The following is a 21,064-nucleotide window of genomic DNA, read 5'->3' as shown; positions in this document are numbered from 1 at the left end:
TTTTTTTTTTACCGTAGTTTGATCCTAATAGGCTTTCGTAAGAAGAAAAGAAACTAACTGATATCTTTTTATTTTTTATGAATTATTATAACGGAGCAGAAACATATTATTTGTCAGTGTTTATATGTCTCTGATGAGAGTAATGAAGGCCCGTAGAACGCGGAGGGCGCAGGGGCCCCCACTTTTTTCTGAGTATAGTGCATGTATTTTGCTACAGTAAATTTTTCTTTAGATGCTGGATGCCCCCCCCCCCCCCCCACTTTTTGATGTAAGGCCGAGCACTGGCAAATTCGAGGACTTGGACAGTAAATTAGTTTTTTTTTTTTAATTTTGCTTCTCGGATAATTTTGGGAGTCCCCCCCCCCCAACACACACTTTTGGTCTTTTTTGCTGCTACGGGCCTGTAATGACTCATATTTAGCTATGTATAATATGTTTCATAACTAAATTTGATGCGATTTGCGGAAAATTTTGATTAAAATGGTTCATTGAACCTTATTCCCCAAGCACACAGAGAAAAATAATAATCGGGTTCGTGATACATAATATCTAAAATTAGAAAAAGGAATTCCAATTTCAACTGGGAAGCTTAGACGTTCCCAAAAATAGAATTGTCTAAATCGATGTAAAAGTAAATGAAGATCGTTTATTTGGATATTTTTAAATTTTATGGACATCAAATTCTGATAATATAATGAAGTGGATAAATTATTGTTTACAGACAACGACAAACTGAAGTTTAGCTCGAAATTTCTCTATCATTTGACCGATAAAGGTAAGTCATATACCATCACCATGTTCGTAATGATTCTGTAATGTGACCCTACCTTAACAGCTGCTTAGGAAAAATTGGCTTATCAATATGTAGATTCCTTTATCTCTTAGTTACTTATTGTCTCTTTTGTTTTAAAACAAGGACTTAGTTTTGACGCGTAACCAAGTCATTTGACAGTTTTACGACTCTTGCCAGAAATTGGAAACAGACATTGAATTCAAAAGTTGCACAGAACAGCTTAAGTACATTTATTATGAAAGATGTTAAGTTTATTATCCATTGATTTTCATGACCAAATGTCCTTAAGAAAACGTTTGCAAATCAATGTCCAAGTATATCTTTCTTAGGGTTAGGGCTAAAAGTGTTCAAATTAAATAGATAAAATCTGTGGAAACTTTATGATTTATTGATTGATTGTATGTTGTTTTATGTCCCGTTCGAGAATGTTTCACTCATATAGAGACATCACCATATACCGGTGAAGGGCTTCAAATTTGGACCTTTACTAGCCACTCAGGGCCATTGAGCAGTGAAGGTTCTTTATCGTGCCAATGCCTACCGTGACACAGGACTTCAGTTTTTAAGGTCTCATCCAAAAGACCCACAACTTTCACTTCAAAGTGCTGAGCACTTGGCGAAGGAACAGTTGCTACCTATTTTGTCTCGACTTAGGTCAGTGTCATCCGTGATTCGAACACATGACTTTCTGATCACAAAGCGGGTGCTCTACGGACTGACTACCGTGATGGTGGAAACTTTATGAAAATAAAATAAAAACAAATTGTGAATATCAATGTTTCTCCAAGTTCAAAATTCTATTTTTACAAGTCTAAGGAGTCATCCTTATTTAACATACTCTTCATGGTGGTGTTATGTATAACTAAAAGAAGATATTGATTTCCAAGTTTATAAGTGTGTTGCTTTCTTAATAGGAGTACATGTAAATTGTACATTTTGTATGTGTTAGATACTTAGACAGATGGATGACAAAGATAGAAGAACTCTCCAAGTAAACCGTACATACCTCGTGAAGAATATTGCCAATCCAGATGATATTGCAGAGGAATTGTTCTCCAATGAAATCTTCACAGAGGGAATGAAAGATGAAATAGAGGTACATATATCAGAGACACTTTTTTGTATTTAACATGGTGAAGTTTGAATTAAAATGTTGCATTATTAAAGGAACAAACAAGTAACTTTAAGTTTGACTTGCATTTAATTATTACATGCATATTCATAGCTATTGCATACCTGTCATCTCCCAGAAAAGCTTTAGGGGCACATGTCCCAACATTATGATTTGAAATACCTATAAGAGATTCAATGAAGATCAATTTGGCAGGTGAAAATGATTACCCACCATAGTATCTAACCTCCAACTTGTAAAAAAGAGGGTCAGGACCCTCGGTAAAATACCTGCACACAATTGATAGTTTCCATATGTCGTATTTTCTCTCCGAGTTATTTCTCTTGACCGCCATCTTGGTGGTCAACCTGGTAATTTTTCCTCTTTGTCTTAATTACCAAATTTAAGAGGGTGTAGCAGAAATATTTGAGGGAAAATCTTTATAGAATAAAAATAATGAAATAAAGGAGGCTTTAACAAATGTATATTTTTCAGAAAAACAATGCTTCCTACCCCACAATGGCCAGTATAAAAAGTTAAAGTTGGTTGAATAATGAAGGAATATGAGCATGTTGACCTCCAATATGGCAGCCAACGGGAAATAACTCATGCTAATTTGGACCTACTGAAAATATCTATTTATAACAGCATTCAGAACATGCATGTATTTACCATGATACCAGAAGTTTATGTACATACAACAGAAATGAGTGTATTGTTTTCTAATATTTTATTGGAAGCTTTAATTGTAACTTAATTACAGTGGATAATTTTGATTTTTTTTCAAGACTCTGTAGAAGGACAATTAAGTAATATTCAAAGAAACACACAAATTAATTAATTTTAGGCCTACATGATTAGAGGGCAGTTTAGTTCTAACCTGAAATCAGTATAAATTTTTTTATACATTATTGAAAGTCTTTTCAGAGTCATTGCTCTAAGGAAGAACAAGAAAAGTTTGAGCTAATTTAGAAAGTATATTAAATCTTGCTTTAAAGTACAGGTACATGTACATGTATCAGTGATTAGAGTTTTTATGCCAAAATTTGTTTTTATCTTCATCTACAAAGTGAGACAAAGCTGGCTAGCAAATGTTCTGTAAACTGTTTTTGTATCACTTTGACTTCCTCCTCCCCAGAAGTCTTAACTTCCCTAACAAAGTAATTTTCACAGATTCTTTGATAAATATAAACATAGATCATTTAATATATATAAAAAAAATAATAAAAATCTCTTTTTTTTATTGGTCTTTACCTTTCTGGCCTTGATCACGATATCTCTCGATCATTTCTAAGTGGAGTTTTAAATGTATGGAAAGATCTAGAAAAATAATCTTGTAAAAAGAGCAGGGTCACAATTAATTATAAACTATTATTATGTGAATTTTCCACATGCAGAGTAGATTCAAGTTTGTTAAAAACAATTGGCATCAGGGACTAGGTTAGGGCCAAAACTAGGGAATGAACTTTTAAAAAGAAATACTGTATCTGAGTTATTTCAAATTTAGCAGTTTTATGCAAATGGTAGGTATAAATTATTAGCATTATTAATTTTTAGCTATTTTAGAGACATATCTTTTATATATATTTCCCTTCAACAAAAATATACATGTATGTGACTGAATTATTAGCGACATTACTTTTATTTTTATTTAGTGTTGTTCAGATTATCACTTAAGGACAGATGATACAAACAAAATTTTATTAAAACTCTGAAAATAACAACTTAAGTCAAATTTATATAAGTAAAATGAATAAGTTTAAATGCGTAGATTTTGATATTTAATTCAAAGTTTCACAATAATGGGATTTGAAGTGACAAAAGTTGTATTGATTAATACGAATAATTGCAGAAAGGTAGAACTTTAAACATCATAGAAAGTTTACATTTTCTTAATATTTTAGAAATTTATTAGTTGCATTATTTACAACCAAAATAGGTCCAAAAATATATACCTATCCAGACATCCATTTTTTTGTATTCTGTCCTTAAATGCCAATAATGCAAAACAGTATATTTATATAGTTGACATCAGAATAAGAGAGTTGATTCGTAAATTTACTTCAATGCTGAATATACTGTAAATTTTATTCTGTTGATTTCATGGACTTTACACAATTATAGGACAACAGTAGGTTTCATGTATTTAAATTTTTAACTATAATCCTTGTAAAATTCTATGGGTATTACAAACTCGGACAGCAATTTTACTGATATAGTGAACTGATTTTGTATCTCCTAGAGGTTAAAAATCACAAAATTTATATCTTTTTTTAATGAATTTTCAAAGATATCAATTTTTTAAATAATGAACTGACATTATTTTTGTAAATATTTATTTTTAAATTCAATTCATCTGAAAACTTTTAAACTCCAGCAGAAAATTTTGTTTTTAATACTTCCCCAAACACATTTGACATTCAGACTTGAAGGAAAAAAAAATCTGTTGTGCAAAATCTGCTATATATACTCTAACAAATTCACAAATGCATCATATGGATATAAGGAATTACTGATATAGCAAAGTAAATTAGCAGGCTCCCAGGACTTTGTTATAACTGAGTTTTACTGTACCAGGTACAAATTCAGTTGATGACGTGTGAGTTTTGTGGCCCATGAGCCTTTTGTTTGAAACATGGTTGGTAGCACTATAAATGCACCTACTAAAGATGACACATCTAGTCAATACTGCATGGTCAAGGTATTAAAATGCATGCACTTACAATCGACCTGCTCCAAATATTCATCTGAAAATATAGGTCACATGACTCACATCAGCAGCCCAAGATGCAACATACATGCAAGACTGGATTATTGTAGGGTATTTTGTGTTGATGAGCAAGTACATTAAAAGTTTGAGAGTACTTTCGTTCTTCAGTATCCTCAGTTCTATTGATGTTAAAAGATGCATGGATAATGCCAGTAAGGATGTGCACAATTAAACATCATATCATGCTGCATTTGATATTTCTCTAATGAGAGGTAGAGACAAAATTTCTAAGTGAAGTTCATCCTCAAGTGATTATAAGCTAAACAATAATCAATTTTTTAATCTTTCATTGGAGAATACATTAAACAGCCTATCATGTTTCAGGGGCTGCATGTAAGCTACCTTTTTTCAACTGAAATATAAGGGTACAGCCTTTTAGCACTATTATATGCTTATATTAAGTACTTATTATTCAAACAATGGCAGATCTTACAAAATGTGAATTTTAATATGCATTATAATACCTTTTTAAGCATAAAATGTCTACTTCCAAAAAATAAAACAGAGTAAATGGCATGATTGATTTACATGTACAGAAGTTTAGAATGAAGTAATCCTAATTATTTATGTTACTGCTTCTCATTTTTTAATCATTAGAAAAAATGACCAACTAGAGTATCTGGTAGAATTTTTTTTTCACAGGTCTATTAGTCTGCCAGTTTCTCTATTTGTTAAACTTTACATTTGGAAATCCTTCTTAATTATACAAGATCACCACAATCATTTGCCTCTTCCAGAGGGATTGTTTTTCATATTTACATCAGTTCAAGAAAAAATACACTCACATATAAAAAATCAAAGTTTTTTTTTCTTAAAGGTGGAGAAACTTAGGGAGAAGAAAGTCAGAAAACTGCTGGACATTTTGCCAAGGCGAGGTCCAGAGGCATTTAAGATATTCCTGAATGTGCTAGTGGATACACAAAATAAACATGTGGCAGAGCACATAAATTCAGGACAAAAAGTGCCATTCGTTCCACACAATCAGCTTCATCATCGGGAGGAGGAAGAAGATCTACCTCAGAGTAAATTGATATTAACATTTTATCACCTCTAAAGTTTCTGTCTAGTTATTACACATTTTGTTTTACCAGGAAAAGGGTACAAAATAATTACAATCATTTTTCAAAGGGAAATAAAAGTGTATGTACCAGTACCTGTTGATCATAGGCACTTGAATGCCACCATGACCTTAAAAATTAAGACCTTGCAATTTTCACAATTCTTGAGATTATAAATAATCAATTTCTTCTCCAAAGATATTTATATTCACAGGAATTAAATTGAACATCATAATGTCATTAATATTTTACAAAAACAAATGTCTGCTTTTGCATTTTTAGGTCATCTGAGTCACTTTGGTGACCCATTCTGATCTGTTTTCATTCGTCACTGTCAGGCATGAGTCATCCATTAACATTTGAACATTTTCAGCTTCTTCTCTGGAATCGCTAAACCAGTTTCACTCAATCTTGGTATATAGCATCTATGGGCAAAGGGAGACAAAAAATGTTAATTGCATGGTCCTTGTCCCCCAGGGGCCTTCGGGGTGGGGCCAAAACCATCAAAATTAATGCAATCTTCAAAAATCTTCTTCTTTACTCCTGGATATTAAGCAGTCAAACTATAGTATGATTATAATAAACTTTGAGCCCTCTACCAAAATTGTGCAATTCATGGCCCCTGGGTCAGAGGTTCTGGTGCTAGGGCAGGACACTGTTGATCATATAGTGAAAATGCATGAAGTCTTTGAAATCTTCTCTGCTCGTGAATATTAAGTAGACAAACAAATGCATTGTTATGATTAGTAAGGGTGCCTATACATGTACTTAAATTGTGAAATTCATATGCATAGTCCCTGGGTCAGAGGTTCTGGTGCTAGGGTGGGGCTATATTGACAGTATGGTGCTAGGGTGGTGCTTTATTAATCATGAAGTGAAAATGCATGAATTCTTTAAGAATCATATCTGTTTCTGAGTATTTAGTACAGAAATAAATGCATGGTTATGATGGGCAAGGATGACTCTACTTAAATTGTGAAATTCATATGCATGGCCTCTGGGATAAAGGTTTTGGTATTAGGGTGAGACTCTTACTATTGAAATTATAGTGAAAATGCATTAATTCTTTAAACAATCTTCTTCTCCACATGTAAAGTTAGAAGACAAATTAAGTACATGGTTAAAATGAACAGGGCTCTAATACCTAAATTGTAAAATTCATAGCCTCTGGGTCAGAGGTTCTGGTGTTAGATTGGGACTTTATTGATCACATAATAAAAAGGCATTAATTACTTAACCCCCCCACCCCCCCCCACCCCCCCACCCCCCAGGTTGTTTATTTAGAACTTAAGACAAATAAAGTGCAGGGTTATGATGAGAAGAGTACCACTACTTGAATTGTGAAATTCATGGCCCCTGAGACAGGAGTTCTGCTGTTAGAGCAAGACTCTGTTGATCATAAAGTGAAAATGCATTAATTTTTAAAAAAAATTCTCTGCTCTTGGGCATTGTTCAGGTCAATCAAGTTTATAGTTGTAGTAAGCAAAGGCGTTACCCTACTTTAAGAAAAGTTATTTCCCTTTGATTATATTCACCTATAATAATTAACAGGGTTGTATTATACTCAGGTGACTGATAAGGCACTTGAGCCTCTTGTATTTTACAATTTTTATTTCCTTGTCAAATAGAAGTAGGCCTATGTGAAATTTAAGTTCTTTTATTTTTACATAGCATGGCCAGATCCTATAAGCTTAGAAGGACCATTGATTGTAAAACCGTGCTCAATAAATTCCACCCAGTTCCAGAGTAGCAGGGTAAGGAAGTCTAAGTTTACAGATGTTTACATTTCATGTAACACTGGTATGTATAAGACATGGAAGAAAAAAGAGATTTCTCATCCTTTTTACCATATACTTGTACATGTATAACATTATACATTTTCAGAGATATTTTTATTTTGCATGTGTACAGTTGTTTAATTTTTTTTGTATCATAAAATTTTTATTTATCAAGTGTGATTTATGATATATATTTCACAATTTTATTTTATTTACAAATATCAGTGTTATAAAATGGGTCGAAAGCCTCGAGGCAGAGTACTGGTTATCAACAACAAAATATTTTTTGGTCCACTGGAGAAAGATGATGTTGGTATGAAAAGAGTAACCCTGACAAACAGAGAGGGAACAGACAAGGATGAGGAGAAAATTAAAGAAGTGTTTGAGCAGATGAATTTTGTTGTGGATGTTTTCCTTGACAAGAAAGGAGAGGTGTGACAAAAATACAAGTCCAGATTTTTTAATGTAGCTTTTATCTTCTTTAAGGTCACCTGAGTCACTCAGATGACCTATTGCTATCTGTTTTCATCGATCGTCATGCATCATCCTTGGTGCATTAACATTTGGACATTTTCAGCTTCTTCTACAAACCAATTTCAACCAATGTTGGCATATAACATCTATTGATGAGGAGGAACAAAAATTGTGAATTTCATGGTCTCTGCCCCACTGGGGATGGGGCTAAAACCATCAAAACTAATGCAATCTTTAAAAATCTTCTTTACTCCTGGACATCAAGCAAGAAAACTGTTGGCATGATTGCAATGAGCATTGCATTCTCTACCAAAATTTTGAAATTCATGGCCCCAGGGTCAGGGGTTCTGGTGCTAGGGCGGGGCTATATAGACCATATAGTGAAAGCGTATTATTTCTTTGAAAATCTTGTTCTCTGCTACTGTGTGTCAAACAAACTAACAAACAGCATAGTTATGATGTCTCTTCCAAAATTATGAATTTCAAGGCCCCAGGGTCAGGGGTTCTGGTGCTAGAGTGGGCTCTATTGATTTTATATGATAAGGAAAAGTGCCTCTTCCAAAATTTATGGCCCCTGGTTAAGGGGTTCTGGTGTTAGGGCAGGGCTCTATTGATTATATAGTGAAAATGCATTATTCCTTTGAAAATCCTTTTCTCTGCTCCTGGGTATTATGTAAAGAAACTAAAAGCATGGTTATGATGAGCAAAGGTGCCTCTTGCTAAATTTTTGAATTTCATGGCCCCTGTGTCAAGGGTTCTGGTGTTAGGATAGGGCTCTATTGATTATATAGTGAAAATGTATTATTTCCTTGAAAATCGTCTTCTCTGCACCTGGTTATTATGTAAAGAAACTAAGTGCATAGTTATGATGAGCAAGGGTGTCTTTTTAAAAATTGTGAATTTCGTGGTCCCTGGGTAAGGGGTTCTGGTTTTAGGGCAGGGCTCTATTGATTATATAGTGAAAGTGCATTATTCCTTTGAAAATTCTCTTCTCTGCTCCTGGGTATTGTATAAAGAAACTAAGAGCATGGTTATGATGAGCCAGGGTGCCTCTTTCATAATTGTGAATTTCACGACCACTAGGTCAGGGATTCTGATGTTTGGGCAGGGATCAATTATATAGTGAAAATGCATTACTTCTTTGAAAATCTTCTCTGCTCCTGGTAAATATGTAAAGAAACTAAGTGCATAGTTATAATGAGCAAGGGTGTCTTTTCAAAAATTGTGAAATTCATGGCCTCAGGGTAGGGGTTTTGAGATAAGGGGGGAGCTCTTTTGATTATATAGTGAAAATGCATAATTTCTTTGAAATTGCTCCTGGGTGTCAAATAAACTAACAAAGAGCATAGTTATGATAAGCAAGGGTGTTTCTTCCAACTTGTGAATTTCAGGGTTCTATTGATTATATAGTGAAAATGCATTATTTCTTTGAAAATCTTCTTCTCTGCTCCTGGGTTTTATGTAAAAAAACTAAGTGCATAGTTATGATGAGCAAATGTGCCTCTTTCATAATTGTGAATTTCATGGCCCCAGGGGTTCTTGTGTTATGACGAGGATCTTTTGATTATATAGTAAAAATGAATAATTCCTTTGATAATTTTCCATGCTCTTGGGTATATAAAGAAACTTAGTGCATAGTTATGATGAGCTAGATTGTCTGTTCCAAAATTGTGAATTTCATGTCCCCTGGTTCAGGGGTTCTATTGAAAGTGGGTTGGGGGCTATTTTGACTATACAATGAAAATTAATAATTTCTTTAAAATTGCTCCTGGTTATAAGGCAAAGAGACCAAGTATAGTTATGATAAGCAAAGGTGTCTCTTCCAAATTGTGATTACATGACCCTGGGTAATGGGTTCTGGTGTTAGGGCAGGGCTGTGTTGAATCTTTAGTGAGAACGCATTATTTCTTTGAAAATCTTTTCGGCTCCCAGACATCTTCGAGGCAAACAGTAGAAGTTTTAGTAAGCAAGGGTACTTTTACCAGATTTTTGAAATTCTGGACCATTTGGTCAAGTATTGTATTCTCTGGTGCTGGTAAGAGTTTAAATAATTGTATTCTACTGAGAAAAGTCTTTCCCCTTTGCCAGTCACCTTTGATAATTAATCACTATAAATGTATTTGAAAAGATAATAGAATTAGAGAAGTATGCAAGAATTTTTATTGGATAATACAGAATCTTCTTCCATAGTTTTAATGATCAGGTAGACTTGTAAATAATACTTAAGAAATAAACAACGATGTTAAAAAGTTCTCTGGGAAATGAACTTGGTTGGTCACGTGATCAAATCCTGTGAAGCCCAAAGGGCTTCTCAGAAGATTTGATCACGTACCAACCAAGTTCATTTCCTAGTGAACTTTTTAACATTGTTGTTTATTACTTTTATTTACATTTGAGATGAATATTCCGAATAGAACTGCATTTATTATTATTATTACGGCCCGCCGTATTGCTATGTTGTGACGCGCAATGACCTAGAAGCTGTTTGGTCTTGAGAGTTCGCCTCGCTCCAACATTTGAATACTTACAATGATGTTCAGCAGTCCAGTTCAGGAATTATTTGTTCATAATGAAAAAAAAAAAACAATGATCGCTACCGGGAATAATCTTACTATTATTGTTTGAGTTCTTTATATATGAGGTCAAAAGCTGTGCTATCGTCTTCAGTATACATACCTTCAAAGGAATTTCGTGTTAAAAAGGTAAGCGTGATTTTAGGCTAATTAGAAACATTCTTCACACCGAAGAAAGATCTAATGGTCATTTGTTGAACGAAAAAAAAAAAATGTTTCAATGATTTTATTCTTTTCATCGCTTTAACGGCTTAGAAGTTCCGAAACCAGTGTCACTGTGACAGAAATATGCAGACAAGATATCGTCTCGCTGTGTGATTCGGTCACGCCATGACCTCTGACCCCCTAATAAGTTCATACAGAATTGAACATATTTTCACTTCAATAGGTTCATCTAAGAAAAATATTTGCAAATGTAAATAAATAAAAATGAGACAAAAATACCTGTATCTTATTTTATTAAATGTTCTTGGAAGACCAAGAGAGACCAATGTGAGAGGTTATAATTTGGGGTTTAAAATATTACTGAAGCACTATTGTTTTGTTTATAGTCTGCATGGCGATAATGATAAGTTGGGGCAAGTGGAACTTACTTTATGAGTTGTTACTGAGTACTAGACTTAGTCTAATTATTTCGTTATTAGTCTACTTATTTCATTGATTCTGATTATACTATTTCTCTTGCCTTTGGGCAACAAAGCTTCATCTAACAGTTTATTATATACTTCAGTTTATTATATACTTCTACAGATCCTCCAAGTTGTTGTATCTTACACTCAGGTGACTGTTAATGTCCTTGGGCCTCTTGTTTAGATGGCACAAATGTTTTACTGTGTGATTCTGATATAAAATGAACTTCTTATTTCATTTAGGACATAAAAGATATACTAAGACGTGAAGTAGAAAAGGATATTCATCGAACAGCAGATTGCTTTGTTCTGGTGATAATGACCCATGGGACCACAGGGGCTATCTATGGAGTAGATGGCAAAACTGTATCAGTTGAAGAAATCAAAAAACAGTTCAATGGTGAAAACTTTCCAGCTATGGCTGACAAACCAAAAGTCATACTTATCCAGGCTTGTAGGGGAGGTAGGGACTGTATACAATTAAAGTACATCACTGAGGGAGTAAGAAAGATTCCAGTTCTCCATGAGCAAGCTTATTTCTCGAGGCAAAGCCAGGAATAGGCTTACTCATGGGGAACTAGAATCTTGCTGACTTCTTCAACGACTTGCTTTAACTGTTTAACAATATCGATACAAATATTAGACAAGTTAACTCAAGATGCCATAATGATTTAAACAAGTTAACTCAAGATGCAGTAATAAATATTCATGATTTTAATTGAAACATATCAGAACTTTTCATAAGATTAAAAGAAATATTGCTAAGTCAGGGTTCTCCATGGGCAGTTTAACAGAAGAGGCCCCGCCACAGTTAATTTCCTTAGCGCCACAGTTAAAAAATCAGCGCCATAGTTCCAACACAGTTAAAATATTAGCGTCATGGTAAGATCGTCGTCATCAGTGAGGGACATATTTATATTTATAAATCAAAAGAACATCCAAATTATGTATTAGTGTTCAGTTTCTAATGCTAAACCGTTAATCTACTCTAATTAGGGCCCATTGTTTGGCTTGCACAATCGTTTATTTTCAAGACCTCGCTGGCCGTCATAATAGCTCATTCGGTAGAGTGCTCGCTCCATGATCGGAAGTTCGTGTGTGTTCGAATCGCGGCCGCAACTGACCTAAGTTGATAAAAAATAGGAAGCAACTGTTCCTTTGCCAAGTGCTCGGCACTTTGAAGTGAAAATTGCGGGTCCCGCGGATGACACCTTAAAAACCGAGGCCCCGTGTCACGGTAGGCGTTGGCACGATAAAGAACCCTCACTGCTCAATGGCCCTGAGTGGCGAGTAAAGGACTGAATTTGAAGACCTTCACCGGTATATGGTGGGGTCTCTATATGAGTGAAACATTCTCGAACGGGACATAAAACAACATACAATCAATCAATCTAGATCTCGCTGGACACATGAATGAAAAGAGACAAGACATTTTTTCACACTTCACAATAATTACAAATGAAATTTTTAATATCAATTAATTTATGCTTTAAAAGTTCTACAGGTAACCAAGTCCCTAAATTGCATTGGCACTGTGAGTCAAACATTGTACGAGTATAGTAATCGCATTTTTGTAATATTGAAAAATTAACAATACGAGTAGATCCAGCAAAATATATTTTCTGACTCTAAACTGCTTAAGTGTTTTTTTTTACGAGGGTTGTCCCAGAAAAATGCGAACTTTTTAAATATTTCATAAACTACCTGACCAAGCTTATTCATTTTTGGCGCAATGTTGGAAAAAGATATTTTCGTCATTTTGGCTAAATATTATAAGGTTGTAATGTTACCTGCATTTAGAAACAACATTTAAAGGGTGTTAAATATCCGTGGTTGGCGCACGGCAATTTCTTGACTTTCAAAAATTGCATTGACAGCAATGTTTTCTGTATTATCAGGCTATACGGAAATATAATGTGACCAAAATACTCTGACATATTAAAAATAAGAAAAATATGACGTTATATGCACAAACTCTATTAGTTAGATAATGTCAAAAACGGCGACGTCGGGCGATAATGCGGCGCCCCAAATTATCACTCGGTACTGTGTGGAGCGGGGTATAACCCCCCCCCCCCCGTTCATATGGGGAAAAGAGCTGGGAACCAGGAAACGACACAAATACATGTATTGAACACTGGTTTATACATAGTAAAAGAGGTTCAAAGATATCTATACTAGTTATCCGATGGAAGAAGCATTTAGTAGACATACAAAAATGATAACTGAAGACTCTAGAGCTGGACGTCATATGTGGAGACCACCGTTAACTATGCGAGCAGTTAGATTTATGATTGGAAAATTGTCTATATTAAAAGAATAAAATCCTTAATTTATTCTTAACTGTAGCATGTGTGAAATGGATAACTCGATAAGTACATGTAAAAGAAAATCAAATGCAGTATTGAATTTATGCTTTAAACAAATATTTTAAGATGCACGTTTCCTGAAAAAATTCAAAAACTCAACAGCTGATCAACGAGCTACGTTTTGACTTCGTCGGTTTTGAATGATTCGTTGATCAAAGATAAAAATGTTATTTATAGAGACATTTTATTGAAATTTCTGTGAATTATGTAAAAAAAAATGTTTATTGTGCATACCAATTTTTTACTTTATAAAATATAATAATGAAACAAAAAATATTGAAAATGTTCGCGTTTTTCTGAGACATCCCTCGTAATTCGCAAAATTTAAGATACTTCAGTCTTCAGATCAATAATTGTAAATACATGTATATAGATGTTAGCCTGATTGTGTGACATACATGTACCAGAATTTCCTTTAATGAAACACTGTAGGTGTATATTTTACCTTTTGTAAACAAAATTATTTAAAAAAAATAGGGTTAAATGCTTAAAACGTGTAATTACTGGTACTATTATTTTCAGATTCTATAAGGTAATATTTGTTTATTTATTAGTACGTATGTGTTGGGAGTGGGGGGTCTTTTTCACAGTATACATTTATTTTAGAAACATCCTAATTTTTGTTTTACACTATGCTTAATCGATATCTATTAATTGTTTTTAGTATTAAATTTATTAATCAATTTGCCAAATAATTAATACCTTTTGTGTATTGAACTATTGATTCATAGGGGTTGTGTGTTTTCTGGTTCCTTCGCGAATTTGGTCGTAAAATGACAGCGGATATTAGCACTTCGCTTCAAGAATAAACTGGTAGTTGTGAATAAAAATGATCTTTAATAAGGGTTCTAAATAATGATTTACTCTTAATATAAAGTGATTTTTAATCTCAACATATGTGCATATACATTGCAACCTGTTGTTGTTTTGTTTTTATTTTTTTTTTTTTCTTGTATTTTATTATCTGCTTTTTAGCTCACCTTAGCTTTCCAAGTGAGCTGAAATTTCTGATCATATTTTGTCTAGAGTCTATCTGTCTGTCTGTAAACTTTTCACATTTTCGATTTTTCTGGAACCACTGGGCTCAACCCAAGTTGCCATAAAGCATCTTTGGCTGTAGGGGATTTAAGTTTATTCAAATGAAGTGCAGCACCTTCTTTCAAGGAGAGATAATTAAGAAAAAGAAAATTTGGTGGCATCTTTTAAAAATCTTCTCAAGAACCTCTTGGTCAGAAAAATTGAAACTTATGTGAAACCTTTATTATATAGTGTTGATTCAATTTGTTCAAATCATGACCCTAGGGTTAGGGTGGAGGATCAAAGTTTAACATAGGAATTTCAATATGTAGGGGAAAAAAAATCTTTGAAAATCTTCTTCTCAAGAACCACGAAGCCATGATTAGTCATATTGATCTGGAATCATCCTCAGGTAGCGTAGATCAAGTTTCTTCAAATCATGACCCCCAAGGGTAGGGTGGGTCCACAAAGGAGGATAAAATTTTTATGAAAAAATATATAAAAATCTTTTAAACTATTCTTAAGGACAGCAAGGCATGATTAATCATATTGATATGGAAATATCCTCAGGTACTGTAGATTCAAGTCTGTTCAAATCATAACCTCTCTGGGGTAGGGTGATCCACGATGGGGGAGCAAAGTTTTACATATAAACAAGTCGGAAAAGATCTTTAAAAATGTTCTTCTCGAGAACAGCAATAGTCATTAGTCATATTGCTATGGAAGCATCCTCAGATAGTGTAGATTCCAGTTTGTTCAAATGATAACCCAGAGGGTTGGGTAGGGGTCACATCAATAAAAAAAATTTCAATAACAACAAAGTCAGAATTAAGTCATATGAATATGAAGCATCCTCAGAGAGTTTAGATTCAAGTTTGTTCAAATCATTACATTTGAGGGTAGGGTGAGGTCACATCAGGGAATCATATTTTTACATAGGAATATAAAGGAGTTAAAATCCACTGATGATGAACTGCAGGGCCATATTGACTCAGGTGAGCATTGTGGCCCATGTGTTTTGTTGTGCAATAATCAACACAAAGGACCATAAATGGCAGACTAACTAAAGCTTGACTCCAACAACTCTCCTAACTTATTGTCTGAATATTTATTGCATATATGTGTTGGTTATATATATATCTATATATATATATATATATATATATATATATATATATATATATATATATATATATATATATATATATATATATATATATATATATATATATATATATAATTTTGTGTGTTTGTATATATTTGTCCTTCTTTTCCAACTTGTATGAGAGTGGGAGTGAAAGGTGTATATGTTTTTGCAATAAAAATAAATAAAAAATAATTTCTTTAAATGATTGTCCTGGCTTTATTTACTAGATGATAGAGATCAAGGAGTAAGGGAAATCTCCAACACGGACGAGGAAATTAAGAAAGCAGAGCAGAAAATGAAAGATATGACCTTGAACTCTGAGACAGATTCCCACAGTGAGACTCTCACCCCAACAATGAGTCATATGGTTGTTGCAATGGCATCCACACTTGGTATCAAATTCTTTTCTTTTATGAATTAAATAAATGTTTAACAGTTAGATACACTTATTTAGTTAAAGATTTGTTAATGATATACATTTGATGGAATATTTGACTAAAATGTCTATTTTACTGATGTGAAAATTACAGGATTCAGCTAACATGGCTGATACCACATCAGGATTCAGCTAACATGGCTGATACCACATCAGGATTCAGCTAACATGGCTGATGTGGTATCTGTAGTTATACTGAAGTAAAATGACAACAAAGAATTAACTATTCATAGTCTAAACATTTTCTACAAAGAATGGAACTTCTCAGAATGGAACCTTTAGAAAAAGATGCTGCATCAACTACATAATAGCTGCTACTTAATCTGTAGTTGTCACTTTGCATTAATGATGCATTATTTTTCCAGGAATGGTTTCCTTCAGGAATAAGATTTATGGATCTTGGTTTCTACAAGCTGTAGCCTTTGTACTTGCTAAATATTCTTATAAAGATGATATTCTTCAGATCCTGACAAAGGTATTTTGATACATTTATATTCTGATATATATTTATATGTTGAATAATTTGAATCTCTTAGTTTATAAGGAACCTACATGTACACTCCATTTCCATGTATTCTGTATGAATCATCACTGATTATGATATGTGTGGCTGACACATACTTTTTTAAAATATGAATTGTAAGAGTAAAGTAAAGGGATACAAATTATCTGAATTTTAGAGACTATAATTGATCCTAAAATTAACTTTTAATTCATATTGAAAAATTAATTTTTAGCTCACCTGAGCCGAAGGCTCAAGTGAGCTTTTCTGATCACATTTTGTCCGTCGTCCTTCCGTCCGTCTGTCCATCTGTCTGTCCGTCTGTCTGTCTGTCTGTCCGTCCATCTGTAAACTTTTCACATTTTTGACTTCTTCTCAAGAACCACTGGGCCAATTTTGACCAAACTTGGTACAAAGCATCCTTGGGTGAAGGGGAATTTAAATTGTTAAAATGAAGGGCCAAGTCCCCTCACAAGGGGAGATAATCAAGAGAAGACAAAGTAGGGTGGGGTCATTAAAAAATCTTCTTCTCAAGAACCACAGGGCCAGTAAAGCTGAAACTTATATGGAAGCATCCTGGGGTAGTGTAGATTCTAAATTGTTCAAATCATGACCCCCGGGGGTAGGGCGGGGCCACAATGTGGAATCAATGTTTTACATAGAAATATATAGGAAAAATCTTTAAAAATCTTCTTCTCAAGAACCACAAGGCCAGAAAAGCTGAAACTAATGTGGAAGCATCCTGGGGTAGTGTAGATTCTAAATTTTTAAAATCATGACCCCCGGGGGTAGGGCGGGGCCACAATAGGGAATCCAAGTTTTACATTGAAATATATAGAAAAAATCTTTAAAAATCTTCTCAAGAACCATTGGGCCAGAAAAGCTGAAACTAATGTGGAAGCATCTTGGGGTAGTGAAGATTCTAAATTGTTAAAATCATGACCCCAGGGGGTAGGGCGGGGCCACAATGGGGAATCCAAGTTTTACATTGAAATATATAGAAAAAAATCTTTAAAAATCTTCTTCTCAAGAACCACTGGGCCAGAAAAGCTGAAACTAATGTGAAAGCATCTTGGGGTAGTGTAGATTCTAAATTTTTAAAATCATGACCCCCGGGGGTAGGGCGGGGCCACAATAGGGAATCCAAGTTTTACATTGAAATATATAGAAACAATCTTTAAAAATCTTCTTCTCAAGAACCACAGGGCCAGAAAAGCTGAAACTAATGTAGAAGTATCCTGGGGTAGTGTAGATATAAATTATTAAAAGCATGACCCCCAGGGGTAGGGCGGGGCCACAATAGGGAATCCAAGTTTTACATTGAAATATATAGAAAAAATCTTAAAAAATCTTCTTCTCAAGAACCACTGGGCCAGAAAAGCTGAAACTAATGTAGAAGTATTCTTGGGTAGTGTAGATTCTAAATTGTTAAAATCATGACCCCTGGGATAGGATGGGACCACAATAGGTGTATTACATGGGGGAAAGTCTGGTGAAGAACAGCAGAGCCAAAGTTACTCAGGTGAGCATTGTGGTCCATGGGCCTCTTGTTATATTGGGCATAATGTCTTCCAGGTAAATGAACTTGTGTCACGTGGGAGAGCAAAGGACAGTAGACAAAGAAAAGAATATGTCGCCATTTCTGAATTCAATTCCACCCTATCAAAAAGTCTGTATTTTTGTCCAGGTCTAGTCACAGAGGAAGTTCAAAGCAACAGAATTCAGCAAGCATCTAGCTGACATAGCTGAAATCTAAAGCACGTACTGACAATAACTGTTTTCTATGCATTTCTCCTTTGATTATAAACATGTATGATATACTGATATACGATACTGGAATCATAATTTTAAATTTAGAAAAAAATAGTGAATATGATTAAATATGATAATTATTGACTGGAAAATTATCAAACTTATTTTCAGGTTGTTGGAATTTAATAAGTACGAAATTTTATGTCGCCCAGTAAACCATAGTACATGTATATACCGGTAATAATCATTTATTTCAAACATCATACATTATTTGTCAAATTATATACAGAAACTTGTATGGATTATCATTTCTCAAAACATTAAGGGATAAAAGGGGCATCTTTTAGTATCTTGATGAAGGACTATGAACAAAATTAAAAAGGAAGGAGAGTATGAAATACATGAATAGCGTAATGATGGAATAGTTATTCAAACTCATATGATATATATAAAACGAACTATAAAAACTGGTTTACACCCAATCCAAATTATTAATCCCCTACGGGTGAAACTGGAGGGGACTATGGGTTTTCTCCGAGTCTGTCCGTCCGTCTGTCCCTCTGTCTGTCTGTCCCACTTGGTTTTCCGCACTTTTTTTTCTAAACGCTTGCAGATATTGAGCTGATTTTTGGTATGTGAGTGTATCTTGATGAGTTACAGATCAAGTTTGCATTTTGTTCCGCTTCAATTATTTTTGGCGGAATTACGACCTTTTCAATTTTTAAGGGTTTTCCGCAATTTTCTTCTAAACGCTTGCAGATATTGAGCTGATTTTTGGTATGTGACTTTATCTTGATGAGTTAGGGTAAGTCAGGGTAATTTCGACCACTGGTTAATTTCGACCACAGGAACACAACACCACACAAAGATCTACGGAAGTGTTGAGACAAGTTTAATTTATTCGGAATTATAGAAAACTATTCCTCAAATAGTGTTTCCTAGTATAATTATTCATCGCAAATATAGCTTGATCAGAGATATAAATAATATTTTTACTATTATTTATGTCTCCAGTTTGACGTTCGATGTCCACGTCTTCAGTGCGCTTGATTTGATCAAGGAAATGCAAGAGAGACAACTCGTACAACCTCTTTTTAAGTTTGACCTTGTTCAACAGTCCACAGCACGAATTAAATTAAAATTGTTTTATTTTCTCTTGGAATATCTTTAAGTTGCAGAATTTTACAAATTTATCTTGGATTTCTCTCAAAATGCACAAGAAACGTCCATATGATTTTGGTCGAAATTACCCCTACTGATTTTAAGGACGCGGGGTAAATTCGACCACTTATTCTGAAATATGTGTAAGTTGTCTTTAACAGCTGTTTAATGCAATGCAGAGTTAGATCTTCCAAAAAAAAATTATTATACTGTATATTTACAATATTAACTACATATAACCTTTTATATTTAAAAAAAGTCGGCACTGGCTTTGAAATAGAGCAATCCATAAGATTCCAAACCCGTCAAATTAACAAAAGAGAGGATGCAGGCAATATTGAATATATGTAAAAAAAAAAAAAAAAAAAAAAAAAAAAAAAAAAAATTTAAAAAAAATTTAAAAATCAGGTTTTTGTAATTTTTTCTCATATTACGAATGCGTTTGACGGACAAGACTGAGACTATCGAAAACCAACGAACCAGTCGTATTAAGATCGTATCACACAGTCCAGGTACACAAATCCAAATAGTACCCAAAATATCAGAACAACACACCAAAAGAACCGCAACAATCTTGAAACACAAAAAATAATAATAATAAAAAAAAAAAACACTATGATGTTACACGAAATAAATGATTTGTTTGAGTTTTTTTTAAGGGGGGGGGGGGGTCAGAGGACTTTGCTTCTGTAAATCTTTATTTAATTGACTTGATCGAATATCTCAGGATCTATCTCTTTTAAGAATTAAAAAAAAACACGTAAAATACGTAAAACAACGCATTCCAAATGATTGTGTATATGGTAAAAATTAGTGAAGAAAAATGTACGCAATTCGAATGCTATGCTAAAGCCTTATACATGTATACAATTTGAATGATTCTGTTGTAAAAAAACGATATTAAATGAAATCCCTTTTGGGTTGAACAATTTAAAAATCATAACAAAGAAATTATTTGTGGAATCTGAGAATCTGAGAAAATTTCATCTATTTGCATAACTTTATAACACAATTTTAAAATGTAGAGTTAGCGAATTAAAAGCAGAATTTAGAATAAAGAATAAGAATTAAGATGTCTATAAGACAACATTGAAAAGCTTAAGTAACCCAACCCAATTCTTTAATGTATGGATACTAGTACTTAACCATTTTAATCTTTTTGTTGAGAGAGATAGATACACGTATTTTCTAAATAAGGCAATATAGTTTCTCGGACCATAAATTTTGAATAAAATGCGACAGGTAAAGTTAACATGCATTGCAAGAGTTATCTTTCTTTTTGATGTTTGTTGTGGTCGAAATTACCCCGAGGCCGGTCGAAATTAACCCATGCAACATGCTTACTTATTTTTAAACCAATTCATTATTTTTTATGCATTTTTAAGTCCTAAAGCAAAAAAATATGAATAAAAAATCATTGTCAATTACTTTAATTTTTTTTTTAAACTAGTACATTTGAAAACAGTCGTGTTTTGTGGACTGAAAGCCACAAAT

General features: G+C 33.6%; 1 protein-coding gene across 1 annotated transcript; it reads left to right on the top strand.

Moving 5' to 3' along the window:
- The first annotated feature begins 609 nt into the window (after nt 1-609).
- Nucleotides 610-19,206, top strand: LOC133172493 (caspase-6-like). Its single transcript, XM_061307382.1, has 9 exons — nt 610-775; nt 1,743-1,889; nt 5,492-5,696; nt 7,404-7,486; nt 7,736-7,942; nt 11,430-11,649; nt 15,947-16,111; nt 16,521-16,630; nt 18,233-19,206. Exons 2-9 carry the CDS (start codon nt 1,755-1,757, stop codon nt 18,395-18,397), a joined length of 1,290 nt encoding a protein of 429 aa, XP_061163366.1. The 5' UTR covers nt 610-775; nt 1,743-1,754; the 3' UTR covers nt 18,398-19,206.
- Nucleotides 19,207-21,064: the final 1,858 nt, after the last annotated feature.

Source organism: Saccostrea echinata, unplaced genomic scaffold, assembly GCF_033153115.1.
Source record: "Saccostrea echinata isolate AGI-Se365-2 ecotype Australia unplaced genomic scaffold, CSIRO_AGI_Sech_v1 ptg000054l, whole genome shotgun sequence".
Taxonomy (NCBI): domain Eukaryota; kingdom Metazoa; phylum Mollusca; class Bivalvia; order Ostreida; family Ostreidae; genus Saccostrea; species Saccostrea echinata.
The sequence above is the reverse complement of the archived record's forward strand: the minus strand, read 5'-3'. Positions and strand labels throughout refer to the sequence as shown.